The 14,344-nt window shown below is 34.3% G+C and overlaps 1 protein-coding gene across 1 annotated transcript in view; it reads left to right on the top strand.

Annotated features, from left to right (window-relative positions):
- LOC149791464 (uncharacterized) overlaps nucleotides 1-12,446 on the top strand; it is an 85,394-nt gene extending 72,948 nt beyond the window's left edge. The window contains exons 29-32 of the mRNA XM_089969427.1: nucleotides 3,080-3,217; nucleotides 6,454-6,657; nucleotides 7,017-7,193; nucleotides 11,250-12,446. Coding sequence (XP_089825553.1) covers nucleotides 3,080-3,217; nucleotides 6,454-6,657; nucleotides 7,017-7,193; nucleotides 11,250-11,536 — 806 coding nt within the window. The 3' untranslated portion in view covers nucleotides 11,537-12,446. The remainder of the gene's footprint in view (nucleotides 1-3,079; nucleotides 3,218-6,453; nucleotides 6,658-7,016; nucleotides 7,194-11,249) is intronic.
- Nucleotides 12,447-14,344: the final 1,898 nt, after the last annotated feature.

Raw genomic sequence — 14,344 nt, 5'->3', positions numbered from 1 at the left:
GCGGGTCTGCTAAACTCGATCCAAACAAGGGATTTCAAACCGTCGTGATCTATCGATAGTGTCAAGCGATCGTCTTTTTTGGGTTGACATTGTCGCTTGAGTGAGGTGAGCAAAGAATCCCACATCTCGGTGCTAAACCCTTCTGCTTTCTCCAAGGGTACGTCGGCCTTGAAATCTTTAAACTTCACCGTGTAGGTGTAAGCCGTGGTTTTAAATTTTCTAGAGGAGCGCTTTTCCGTCTCTCGAATGGAATAGTACTTTTCAGGGTTGACTAAGGGTGGTGAACTTGGTTTAGAGGGTTCGGATTCTGGTTCACTCATGTCCCCTTCAAAATCACTGGCATGAATTTGTGCCAAGATTTCAGCCCTGGTACGAGGCAATAGATCACGTTTCTGCCTCTTACTTTCTTCTTCTTCTTCTTTCTTCTCGAATGAATAGGATCGTTTCATCTTGAGTGCAAAACGTCAAATGACTCAAGTTTAAACACCATAGACTAATTTATAGTCATGACAAACCAGCGTATATAAAAGGGTGTGTGTCTTGTCCTTTCACTATTCATTTCACTCTCAAACCGAGCACAACAATGGAAGAGACTACCCAGATGGAACGTTTCGTCAGAGCTTTGCGAGGGGTCATTAGAAAATTCTCTTCAGACCAGCCTACGGACTACTCTCCTTCCTTTCGAGATAAAAGTCAAGATACTTGCTATATCTGTCAGAAGAAAGGGCATTGGTCTTCAGAGTGTCCAGACCGTCAAAAAAGAAAAAAAACAGGGGCTAAAAAAGACAAAAGTCAAGATACCTGTTATTATTGTCAAGAAAAAGGACATTGGTCTCCAGATTGCCCAAAAAAGAAACAAGAGGAGTCAGAAGAAAAGAAGGATTCTTCAGAAGAAGAGAGGGATTCTTCGGAAGAAGAGAGGGATTCATCAGAGGAAGAAGAGGAAGAAAGAAGACAATTCTATTTAAAAGAAGCAAAGAAACAGGAGAAGAAAAGAAGAAGGGAAGAAAATGAGGAAAAAACGGTGAAGAAATTCAAAAAACAGAGAGACTAAACAAGGAGAAAGAAGAAGTCATTGAACTTTTAATTAAAGTGTTCTGTGGTGAATTGTGAATTGGATTGTAACTATGGAGAAAAGAATACATGAATGATATAAGGTAAGTGTCTTTGAGTTTTGATTTTAAAATAAGAAGCTACACTCACGCACTCATACACAGACATGTACTATAAGGGTAAAATGGTTTGTTTTTTTGTTGATTTTTGAGTTATTGGCAAATTGAAAGGCTATCTCTTTTCGAGAGAAGTGGGTGGCCCTGAAAAGGGCCTTTTTATTTTGGTGTAGGGGTGAGTTTAACCAATCAACTTTAACTGCCTTAAGCCTTTGCCACGGCCGAGGCCTACTTCTGATGATTGGGTTGAAATCACTAAGGGTGGTACGATAGCCTTAGTCACAGGGTTGGCGTGTTTAGCTCGGGAAGGTCGTATTCTCTTCGGTCGTGATAAAGAAGTCTGATACATTTGTTTCAGACTTCTTAACTTCGATAAAATGTCCAACAGTACCGTAGCCGTTTGATTTTCACCCTCTTGTTTCTTTGCTGCTACTTCTTCTTGCTGTTGTTGCTGTTGTTTTTTTCTTACCTCTTCTTGTTGCTGTTGCTGTTGCTGTAGGAGAAAAGCTTGTTCCGCTTCCTTTTGTCGTTGCATAAATTTCTCCAATTCTTCTTTCTGTCTCTGTCTAAAATTCTCCACTTGCGGTAATGAAGAAGGTAACGAAGGTTCCGGAACAAATTCTTGCGAGGTAAGAAAATCCACAAAATCCCAATGTACCTCTTCTGAAAGTAAGTCCGGGTTCCCTTGGGCAGTCTCCACTGCTGGTGCACCCCAATGGATCGTTTTCTGAGTTTCCGTCATGTTGAATCACTGTCGCATAGATTGACTGCACACAAGCGCTAACGAATCTATATAGACCACGTGACGTCACAGACTGCTCTCTTCGGATTGGATGCGAGCTGACTGAATTTTGTAACGCGTGTTCGGATTGGTGAATGAATTCAATCCGTTTCAATCCTTCCTGTACCTATAAATAAGCGCAGTTCACTGCATTGATTCACCTATTCTCGTCGCTTCAAGATGTGGACCACAGTTGAGTCATCCACCCTTGTGTCTTCCATGATGTTTAGGACGGACATGCTCATGTATGTCAGGTCCAAGTGGACTGTTGTTGATAGGACAGATACTAGTCGATGGATAAGGAGAGTTTACATAGAAAGACAAGGATGTCTCAAGAGGGTACTTGTGTATGGACCTGCAGTTAGAAGGAGTTTAAGAAGAAAAAGAAGAAGATGTGACAGATGCCATCTATGTTAATATTAATATTAACATAAACCCAAAGGCCCTTTTCAGGGCCAGCCATATTTCTCATATGTCCCTAATGTGGCCCCATTTACTACTTATGTATCCTTCTTTATAATCGGATCCTCGCAGGCAAGGAAAATCCGTAAGCTGTTACTGAGTTCAGTCCAGTTGCAAACACATGCACACACAAATACAGACACACACACAGAGTTCTATATAAGAAAACATCAGATGTAAATAATGGCTATTTTTAAATTGCCCCTGAGCCTGTAGTTGTTATTACTTCAAAATAACTAATTAACGTTAAAATGACTAGATTACGTGCCATCACTAACAGCAACGAAAGTAAAAGTTTCAGGCAACTGAAACAGAATGATATTTATCGATTATGACAATGCTGAGGTTCATGAATAGCACTAAATTACAAGGGTAGGTAATTTATTTACTGCTGAAATGTCTGTTTAGTTTTTAAGAGTCTGTTCTTTGCACATCTAACAATATGCTCCTAGGTTAAAAGCTAAGGAAATTTAGACGTATCACCAGGAATACCACCGAGTGTCTTTTTAAGACTTGCAGTTATTCCATTCGCAATGAAAACAGACCATGATGTTTAGAATGATTTCATGCAGTAATATGAAAACGTGGTATCTAGGTTCATTAACATAAATAACACATTAATTTTATTCATACGTTAATCGCTAAACAGGAAGTATTTACGTTACAGATGAAAAGTGCGACTGCAGATGTAGTACAACGTTTGGGATTTATGGCCACCTAGAGGAAAGCGAGTGCCCTTTTACAGAAAACATTTCAGCATTCTGTGGGTCTAATTTAACTAATCTCGCTGTATACAGATCCTTTGGTAAGTGCTGAGGGACCTTCTTAACGTGTAAAGTGTTTTGGCACAGCCACTAGGTCATTTATTGGCTTTAAATGGTCCTATGGTCGTGGTGGTAGTGGTTTTTGTGTGTGTGTGTGTGTGTGTGTGTGTGTGTGTGTGTGTGTGTGTGATTTAGATTTTTAACGTAGCTTCAAAACCTTTCCAGTCATATCGCTACGATATCTGCAGTGTGGCAGTTTAAGTTGATGTCTAGCACTGGCGCATCATGCCGCAGACATATAGCATGAAGTCCCACCCAGTCACATTATCCTCAGACCAGGCCGACCAGTCCTAACACTAACCTCTTAATGCTGAGCGCCTAGCGAGACAGCTGTTAGTACCATTTTTAGAAGTCTTTGATGTGACTGGGCCGGGATTCGAATCCATGACCTCCCGCATCCGAGGTGGACACTATAACACACTAGGCCACCGGAGCAGTATGGTGAAAGGAAGCAGATTCATGTTCAGAATTAACCAAGGTCACCAAAACATCTAAGAATGGATATGAGCAAAACAATGTTTCTGGTCACAAGCATAAAAAGTACAATACTGTTCTCCTTTACGACAAGAAACCAAGGGTCTGAAAGGAATCTTGGAAATCTATATTTCCCTCTTCTATAAAAACTTCTCTTTTTTATTCACAGAGATTGCAGGAGAAATGCATATGCCAATTATATATATATATATATATATATATATATATATATATATATATATATATATATATATATATATATAGAGAGAGAGAGAGAGAGAGAGAGAGAGAGAGAGAGAGAGATTGTTGTTGTTGTAGGGTTTAACGCCATTTTTCAGCACACGATAGGCTATACATGGCGGCCAGTATTAATGGTGGAGGAAGAACCCAGGAAAACACTGGAAAGAACCACCGACCCTCGAGAAGCTACTGGCAAGCTTTCTCACAGAGAGAGAGAGAGAGAGAGAGAGAGAGAGAGACAGAGAGAGAGACAGAGAGACAGAGACAGACAGACAGACAGAGATAGAGACGGAGTGAGAGAGAGATGCAAAATCAGAGGTGGGCAATTTATGGCTCTGGCGTCAATCCCTAAAGGACCTTCTTTTTGATTAGTTATGTTCAGCTTTCTTAACAACTCGTTATGTACGCAACAGTAATTAAAATCTTTATTTAGTAAATTGTATGTAATTGTTTTTCATTCGATTAATTTCAAGATTTCAATATAACGGGGGCCGGAGGGCCCCAAACTCTCGATTGCTAGGATTATATGGTGTTAAACTGTGCAATGGAAAGAAGCGAAACCAGAAAGTGGAATATAATCAACAAATAATTTATTTCTCTAACTTACAAAGTGATAATGGAAAAGGTATTTGCAATATTGTGAATTAAGTTAAACAAATTTTTGAATGTCCTATCACAGATCTAAAAGTATAGAATGTTTTGAATGCATTCCGATTGTCTTGGATGTCCTTATATACCACATTAATAAAATCCAGAATGACTTTGACTGAGTTCTCAATACCAAATTAGTGATTTATTCCAAAAAGAAAAAGAGCACTTAGTAATTCCAATGAACAATTTAAAATAATTCATTCATCTCTGCAAACTTTGATCAGATATTTCCAAAAACCCATGTAAAAAAGGAACGAATAATTCATAACAAATCAAAAATAAAAAAGAACACCCATTTGACCTACGACGCAAAAGATAATTCTAGAAAACCAAATATTCTGTAGGAAAATTTCCACAAACTCTTTTGCGTCGTAGGTCAAGATAAATTCTAGTAAACATCTTGGTTTCTACTTAAATCATGACAAAAGTCAGTTAGGCGTTTTCACTCTTAATGAAGGTCATAATAAATGTCAGGTACACGAGATAAAGTAAGAACACATAACAATATAGACATGGCTACTGAAATAAAACTGCAAATATTATGTAAACAGCAACATTTTCTGCAGGAGGTTAAGATTCTGTACGAAATGAAGATCATCAGAGAGGATATATCTGACATGTTTACAACTTAATACTGTTGAATGAAAATGCTTTAGGTGATTTGAATACATATTTTGGATTTGATGCATTCATATATGTCTGAGTACACAGTATGGAATTATGGTTAAAACAATTAGAAATGCGTTATGATACATCTCAGTATACTGAACAGGAATGATTCCTAAGCTTGTCCAAAAGAAAGGCCTAAATTGCATCAGCAAAACTGTAATGTTGGTTAATCATCTCATAACAATAAAAGCAAAAGCCAACACCCTGTAACAAACATATGCTATACAATTTATCGTCAAATTTATAAATTTGAAAAGTTAGGTTTGCGTTGACTACAACGCGTTTCTGGGAGTAGACAAGGAAGACAATGAATATGGATAACATTCATGTTAGACTGCAAGTGGTTTCAATTTTAAGCAGGTACCATGCCATTTTCCTGGCCTTGCCACCTACTGGGATAGCATCTGAAATCACAATTTACATTATGAAATATCTGCCATTTTGGTGTCAAAGTCATTTAATATGTATGTACACCCTGACCATTTTGCAGAATTGACTTACTCTATTTATGAATGTAATCTTTTACACAAAAATTTAAATTTAAAATTACTAAAATTGAATGTTTGTACAATCTGCGAGTGCAATTTGCAAAACTGGAATCATTCTTTTTATTAAAAAAATGGAAAACCCGTCCCTTTCCCCACCTAAAAAAGATGATATAATGATATAAGCTGATCTTGCACTTACTATATCATCTTATTTCGCTTATAAGACGATGAACGCATTAGTCAGTTAAATATGGCATAAATTGAGGTATGGACTTAATTTAACAAATATTTCATATATAAAACATATCTAAATAGGTTATAAGCTACAAAAAAGAGCTAAATCTGCAGATAGCAAAAAGTCAACTATTTCAAACAAAAGCAAAAAAAAAAATGAATTGCAGGCCATGATCAGTATATCAACATCATCCAACTATTCCACACCAAGATAAATAAATTAATAGCCTTGATCAATCTATTAATTTAATCCGTCAATTCACTAAGGATTACACTCACAGATAACGACAACTAAGCGCACAAAGATCGTAAGGAGTTTTACGACAAAATAAATTTATTTTGTATCTATAAACATTTATTTATTTTTATAAGATGCACTCGTAAGATATTCTTGTTATTTATTTATGTATTTATTTATTTATTTATTTATTTATTTATTTGTTTATTTATTTATTTATAAGATGAGGGATGTCATTTGCCTCCTACTGTTAATGATGGCAATATCACCAATGTGACCAAATCCCCGGTAAAAGACTCCTATAGTACTGGAACAAGGGTAGAATACACATGCAAAGAGGGATACGAGTTTGCTGATGGGAAAACAGTTGCTTCTGTACTTTGTCAACAAAGCCAGGGCTGGAGTATTTTACCTGGAGATTGCCAAAGTAAATATTAAATATATCAAATATGTGTGTGTGTGTGTGTGTGTGTTCATTATTTGTATCTACCGTTCAGTATGTCTCTGCATCTGTCTCCAAGTCTGTATTTGCCTTAAGTTTTATAAAGTTCTTCCTCTGCATACGTGATTAAGAAATGAAAATACAGATTAGAATTAAGGAGCATGTATGTATGTATGTATGTATGTATGCATGTATGTATGCACGCATGCATACATGCATATATGCATGGCCAATTGAATGACTTGTATTTGTGTATTTTTAATAATAAAATATAATTTTGATTTCCGACATAAAAATTGCAAAATAATATATATAGCATAATCTATATTTTTTCTTATCTACAGAGGTTACCTGTTCAAATATGACTGTTCAACATGGTCAAGTTCAATACACATCCAATCAGTATCAAGGAACAGCTACTGTAAGATGTGAAACCGGTTACTTGTTACCCTTCCGTCAGGCGGAAATAAATGTCACTTGCCAAGCTAACAAAACGTGGTCCTCAATACCTACATGCAAAGGTACATACACACACACACACACACAGATATATATATATATATATATATATATATATATATATATATATATATATATATATATATATATATATATATATATATATATATATATATATATATATATATATAGACATACATACATACATACATACACACACACACACACACACATAGATACATACATAGATACATATTCCATACTGATTTTACAGCTTCTGTAACAAATTTGTACCATTTCCAAACTTCTGAAATTTGCAAATTTAAATGAATCTATATATATATATATAGTGTTTAAATTCATTTGTAACGAAACACCGACCCATAATGATCAATTTCATTTCTTTCTTCAAATGTATACTGAAAATCAAATAGCCAATAGTATGTCGATAAAAATAAACAAATACAAAATGTGTGTGTTTATGACAAAACAAAGCCAAACCCATATTTTGTACAATTACTTAAAGATAATTTGTATGACTGTGCTTCAACTATTATATACTATTGTATATAGACTCGGGAAATTTTTAAAAAAATCAATTGGATGATTACATTTGTCCAGAAAACAACAGGTATATTTAAATACCAAGTTACAAAAAACAATAAAGGCTTGGTAGGAAAATTATAGGAATAGATTATAATCGTACACCACTTACATATATATTTACAACAGCCCTTTGTTCTCAAATAAACGACATACTTATCTGGAAGAGGTCCTATTGGCCTTAATTTTAAATTTATAGGGAAAGAAAAGGTAAAGAAAATACAGCTATTGCACAAAGTCAAGCGCTAAACAAAGACTAAATCTTGGACAACAAATCGAACAGATAACGAGACAAATCTTGTCTAGTTAAGACAAAGTTTGTACAAAAACGTGTTGTCTTCTATGTATGACAGACTTTGGAGGATAAGACTTTTAAAGATATCAACATACAGTGAACGAGTTCCGAATAAAAAGTTACAGCTGTGGTTCATAGTACGATAGAAGAAAAAAAACTATACTCTCTTCTGCTCTAAGAACTCCAGGCAAAAATAGACGATATAGATAAGAAACTATAAGGTGCCCAATAGGCATTTGCAGAAAGATTGTTTATCAAATGGTTTTCAAGATTTACAAATTGCCAGAGCGGAAGCTAAGGTAAATCTTGCAGAAGACGGAGAGAAAATAGTTATAGAAACTGAAGAATCTATAAACCATAAAACATAAGATCAAAGAGTGACGAGGGAAAACAAAGAAGTCTATATATAAAATTGCAATCCATTGCCATCAGTTTCAACAGCTGCAGAAAGAATTAAACAGTGAAAAGAAACAGAATAATGAAGATACGAAAATGTTGACTTTACAAATTTTGTTGAAGAAACCTTAATGATAGATGGCTAGTAATAGTCTTTTAGAATTACATACTAAAAGGACTCATCAAAAGTCATTGGCAAAGGATATTCTATATATTTGTTTTCAGTGACAAGTTTTCCGATGCTTCAATAATTTGAAGTTTCACCAAAGATTTATTACATTTTTCGCAGAAGCTTACAAATACTTTTCTTAAAAATTAGAAATGCTTTCCGATTTTATTTAAAACTAGAAGCACTGGAACGCATACCTGCACATTTCTTGCCTATTCTCAAGTTGACAATATTAGGTTATACCTTTCAATTTCTATTTATGCTGAAACTTCATGATAATTGTCTGTTATACCATAATGTTCCATGTATGCATTGCTCACATTCCTTCGTTTAGTAGTAGCAATATAGCTATACTTGTTTTTGTATGGAGTGACAAAATGTCTGACTCATAATTCTTTCTTTTTAACCAACTTATCTCGTCTGTTACCTGCCCCTTACTGTTTTTATTAAGTTAACTGTAATGCGATCAGGTCAAATCTTTAAATAGTTAGTGAGTTATAGATGAAATATTCGAGCAGTGGTATGCTGATTTGATGAAATTAAGGATTATGATGTAAAATAAACTGCTTGATATGATGGGATAAACAGTTGTAAAACAAAAAGATTTTGATTAGCTGAGATTACGAAGGTTTTTTGACTACTTGTAGAGAAACAAAATCTGTGGTTTAAATTAATCAAACTAATTATTATTGGCAAAATAATGAATGTTATTCAAACAGTGGGTGCTACTTTTAGATCAATATTAAAGCATCATAATAGATTTATCATTTGACTTATTTGGAGTACATCAGGGTGAATGCCTTTCACCATTTTATCTCCAGTGAATGATTTGGCAGAACCTAATCTTGCTGATGCACAATGAATAAGTACGGTCGTGATAACGTGCTATTAATATACGAGGAATAGATTCTAATTTTATTTCCAAACGTGCGAGTTGCCTGCAAAAAGGATAAAATGCTTAAAATTATATTGGTTAAAGGTGAAATTTTCATTAAATATTTCAGAAACCAATTTTATAATATATATTCAGGAAAGGTGGCGGAATATATGAAACTTTAGTCACATTTGTTATGGTAAATATCTGGAGATTATTGACGAGTTTTCATATTTTACAATATATTAATTTCACAATTTCGTGTAACAGTTGTCAGGTTCTCTGGGATGGTATCGAAATTGAGGCTTAATACTACTACTTTCCTGGAATGCAAGACAATGAACATGGTGAAATATTATAGGCTGCTCTAAAATTTTTAAACACAGAAAACTTGAAATAATCACCTGTTTAGTTTATCAAGCCTAATTTTGTATTTTTTCCTTATTTTTATAAATGCGAATGTGAACATAAATGTCCTACACAGACAGCGGGTTATGTCACAGCATCACATACCCCACAAATCATGATATCATGTTGTATTTATTTATCTATTTATTTTTCATTCTGCTTCCATAAAAGATATCCAGATTGTATACAATTCTTCAGTTCGTTTATTTTTTGTTTATAATACACACGCTTGAGGGATAAACAGTGCACTTAGATTACAGTCGACGAGATAATGCGATAACGGGCGTTTCGTTAATTGCAGGTCTATTGCTTTCACGGCTAGTGTCTTCCGCCCCCCGCCCCCCCCCCCCCCCAATCCGAAGGCAGATTTTAAATCAAGTCAATTTATGGAAGTATTAGATTTTGAATTTAGTCATGTATTAGTAGATCTAATTGATAAACTGTTCACTGCGATGTAAACCGATAATGCAGATGTATTGGAATTTGCAGAGGCTGACACTTGAAAGCGACAAGAGCAATTCAATAAGAAACAAACAAGCACAAATAAACAAACAAATAAAACTACTTCATTGAAACAATGTACAGGAAATGTTTTTCTATAAGGTGAAGATGGTATAACTGCTTGTATTACTGGAATATATTTTATGATTATTAAGTACTGGTTAAAATGTATTCAGTCAGCAGTAATGAAAAATGCAACGCATGCGTACAGCATGTCAAAAGATGATAGTATTTTAATCAGCTAGCTGGATTGGTCTATCATAACTATTTATTATCTTACTTCGGTCTTTATGAGACTTTGTTTTTCCAAGGTGTAAGTAATACATAATTCTTTCGTGTCTCACGTAACACTCCAACAGTTTTCTACAGACTTGAAACACGAATCTGAACAGTCCGTTAAGATCTTTTTTCCACAGAACATGTGTGCATATAGTTTCGTTTAGAAGAATTAAGTTTCGATCAATACGGAATAGCATCGATCAAGTAAGGAGAAACGTCTTATAAATTTAACTTTGAGCTTGGTAATTTGGCTAAAACAAGAGATAAAAATAGCACATGCTCCAGACTGTCAGCATTATCAATAACTCTTGATATACTGAATATATTGCTGAATGTCTGTCAGCATTGGAATTTCAATGCCATAAATGTTGAAAGGTATTTACTATATCTTTGTTCAAATACCTATTGGCTTATATCAATATGTAGAATTTTATTATCAATTATGAAAAATCACATATAAAGTTCACGTAATGTACTAAAATATTTTAAAAAAAATACGTAATGACTAATTTGGGAAAGAAATGTGATGGCAGTAATATGTATATTTCAATACAGAATTATTACGTTTTCATTATTATTATTACTAATTTCAGTTAAGGACAAAACGTTCCAAACTCTGAAATTTGAACTGAAGGCCAACAAATATAGACAGCAACAGACCTCGGATGTTATTATTGAAGACACTCATGCAAGAACATTCTTTGACTGTGTTGCAAAGTGTGTTGAATCTAACTTTTGTAAAGCTGCTAATTTCAGACACAGACAACCCTCTACTGGAAGCATATACGATCAGAACTGTGTCCTGTTTCAGGACTTGATAACAGAATCAAATTTAGAACACAGTGATGAATGGAAATATTTTGAAGCCAGCGGTTTTTAAATTCCCAACAGAGTTGTGGTTTGGTACTATTAACCACTGAATAATGATGTGATTTGAAAATGAGCAGAACTAACAGCTTCCTGTTCTCAATTTCGTTTTATAAATTCCATAGTCTGCAGTTTAGAGCGACAATTCAGAACTAAAACTTTGATATAGAGTTTTGATATGGGAAACGATAGATACGCTGATTACTGAAATCAGAGTCATTCCTTAAAGTATCGCAAAAATTCTTTAAATGTGATCTTACTGAGACAGAAATTTTATTAACAATTCTGGCCCTGCCAAATGCAGACTTTGATCTGTATATCAGCAATCTGAGTTGTGTAGGTCAAATTTAGACCTGACACATTTCTATGATTTTTTCAAACTATGGAGATTGAACATAGCATAACCTTCTTAGAGACAATTCCTGGGTCAGATTTAGCAGTTTCAATTCATATTATTTTTTTTAAAAAGAAATGTAAACAAAAAATGTACATGTATTAAGAACCTACTATAGATGGCAATACTGTACAATGTAAATCAACCTTTTCGTTTTATGATATATTTTAGTAATTACGCCTTTTACAAGTCCTCATTTCATATGCATTATTCAACCACAAGCTACAGTTTTAAGGATTACCGGGGAAATCTATTTAATGCAAGCACGTGTTGGAAAGGATGCTTTTCCAAGGTTGGGAATGGCCTCAATACAACGTTGTACCAGAAGCTCAGACTTCTGCAGGTTATTCGGAAGGATCTAGTGGGGGGGAGGGGTTGTTATGTCCAAGCATATTTCTTCTGAATGTTTTTCCGACCTCCTGCAATGTTCTGTGAACGGCGGGGTCCATAAGACTGAGAAACCGTACAACCTCTTCAAACAATACCAATTTGTATTTTTGAGGAATCAAGAAATAAAATCTGAAAGCTCTGGGGGTTTATTTCTTGAGAATAACGTAATTTCCATGTTTGTACTTGTTTCTTGCTTGCAAATTTGATGCAAACATATTTAAATATCCAACGAATCTAACGTGCCCTCGGATTTGCCAAACGTCAAAACTGTGGCAATAAAATCGCCAATTGGTCTGTACGAGATGGGAGGGTGAAGCCATTGGCCACTTTATTTATCATGGTAGATCTGATTAATATATGCACAGTGTCTGAACAACCATCCGAGCTTTAAGTCAATTGGGAAAGCAACCAACAAACAATAAAATAACAACCAACCGAGCTTTAAGTAGACTGGGAAACCAACCAACAGAGAATACAATAACAACCAACCGAGCTTTAAGTAGACTCGGAAATCAACCAATAGACAATAAAATAACAACCAATCGAGCTTTAAGTAGACTGGAAAATGAACCAACAGACAATAAAATAACAAGTTATCGACTTAAAATTAAATTTCAGAGGAAATGCATTAAATCACTATTTTTGAAATTAAAACGTATGAGAAAATATCTATTCACAGTAATAAAACAAACATTTTGTCATGAATCCGTATTTATATAATACAGTTATTTAGCTGTACTAAGAGGCTCACCCAAAGGGGGGTAAATCTTGCTATAATAAATTTATAAAGGCTAGTTCTCTGTCGCTGTTTTTAAGAAAACGATGACAAGTAAAGTCCGACGTAAAATTTGTATATTATTAGAAACGATGAATTTCGACTAACAAAAATTAAGTAACGATGATTTCATCATCATAATAAATGATGAACAATAATACATAGACAGCTGTAGATAAGGAAACTAACATGACTAAAATGTTGCTATCTCTTATTACGCTCTATTTCTCTCTTCAATTATGGATTAACATTACTCTGGATATAAGCTCTTGTAAAGAACATTTTATAAATATTTGCTAAATACTGACCATATGTACTTCCAGAACTGCACAGCAAACAGTGCTAAAAAAATACCCATTGGAAGAATACAAATAAGGATTTTAAATGAGAAATGATTTAATATTGAATTTATGAAACAAGTTGAACTAGGCTCGCAAAAGTTGGACATTATTCAACGTGTCTCATAAATTTAATATTAAATCATTACCTGTTTGAGATTCTTTTATTCAAATAGTTTTTAATTAGTGGACATTATTTAAATGGAAAGAAGAATGAATAATTTCGTTCATTCTGACAGACGATGCACCTTTCAACTGTCTGCATTAGTATTGACGTTTAAAAGTAGATTATACTTTTCTTAAAAGCTATAAATGAAAGAACAAACATCCTTCCTAATCAACAGAACATTTTATACAGACAAAATAATTGTTCAACTCAGAATGTCCAATGTGTGTGATATCGCATTGTTTGATGCACTACCCGTACAGCGGACGATCCAAGTTTACGTAAATTTTAAAGTGTCGTTTTCACAAGTAAACGTTACATTAATATTACGATATTCATGTGAAAGAAGGTTTACTGGATGCAGAAATTTCCAAATTTTCTGTAATGTGTTTGTGACCGGATATTTACAGTGTTTGATTTGGAACAGTAGACTAAAGAATATGCAAACTATAATTTCATTTCGTCTCGGAATTACATCACATTTTTACCGTGTAAATACGCTGTGGTTGGATAAATATCTGTCATTTTGGAGACCGGTTTATGTCCACATTTTGTTATGAACACAGGCGAATTTATTTACTTCTGCAATTTAACATTTAAACCACGTTTGTATCTTGGTTGTTACAGATATACCGCCTCCCTCATACCCCACCACATAAGCAATACCTGTAGCTTTACTTTTTGTTATTGTATTTTGGTCTTGTGGTTTTAGCCATTTTAATGTTACGATATGTGTAATAGTTTCGCATCTAAGTTCA

The sequence above is a fragment of the Sinohyriopsis cumingii genome, chromosome 9, assembly GCF_028554795.1.
Source record: "Sinohyriopsis cumingii isolate HCF-2022 chromosome 9, ASM2855479v2, whole genome shotgun sequence".
Classification (NCBI taxonomy): domain Eukaryota; kingdom Metazoa; phylum Mollusca; class Bivalvia; order Unionida; family Unionidae; genus Sinohyriopsis; species Sinohyriopsis cumingii.
Note: the sequence above shows the minus strand (reverse complement) of the source record. Positions and strands in the feature narration are given on the sequence as shown.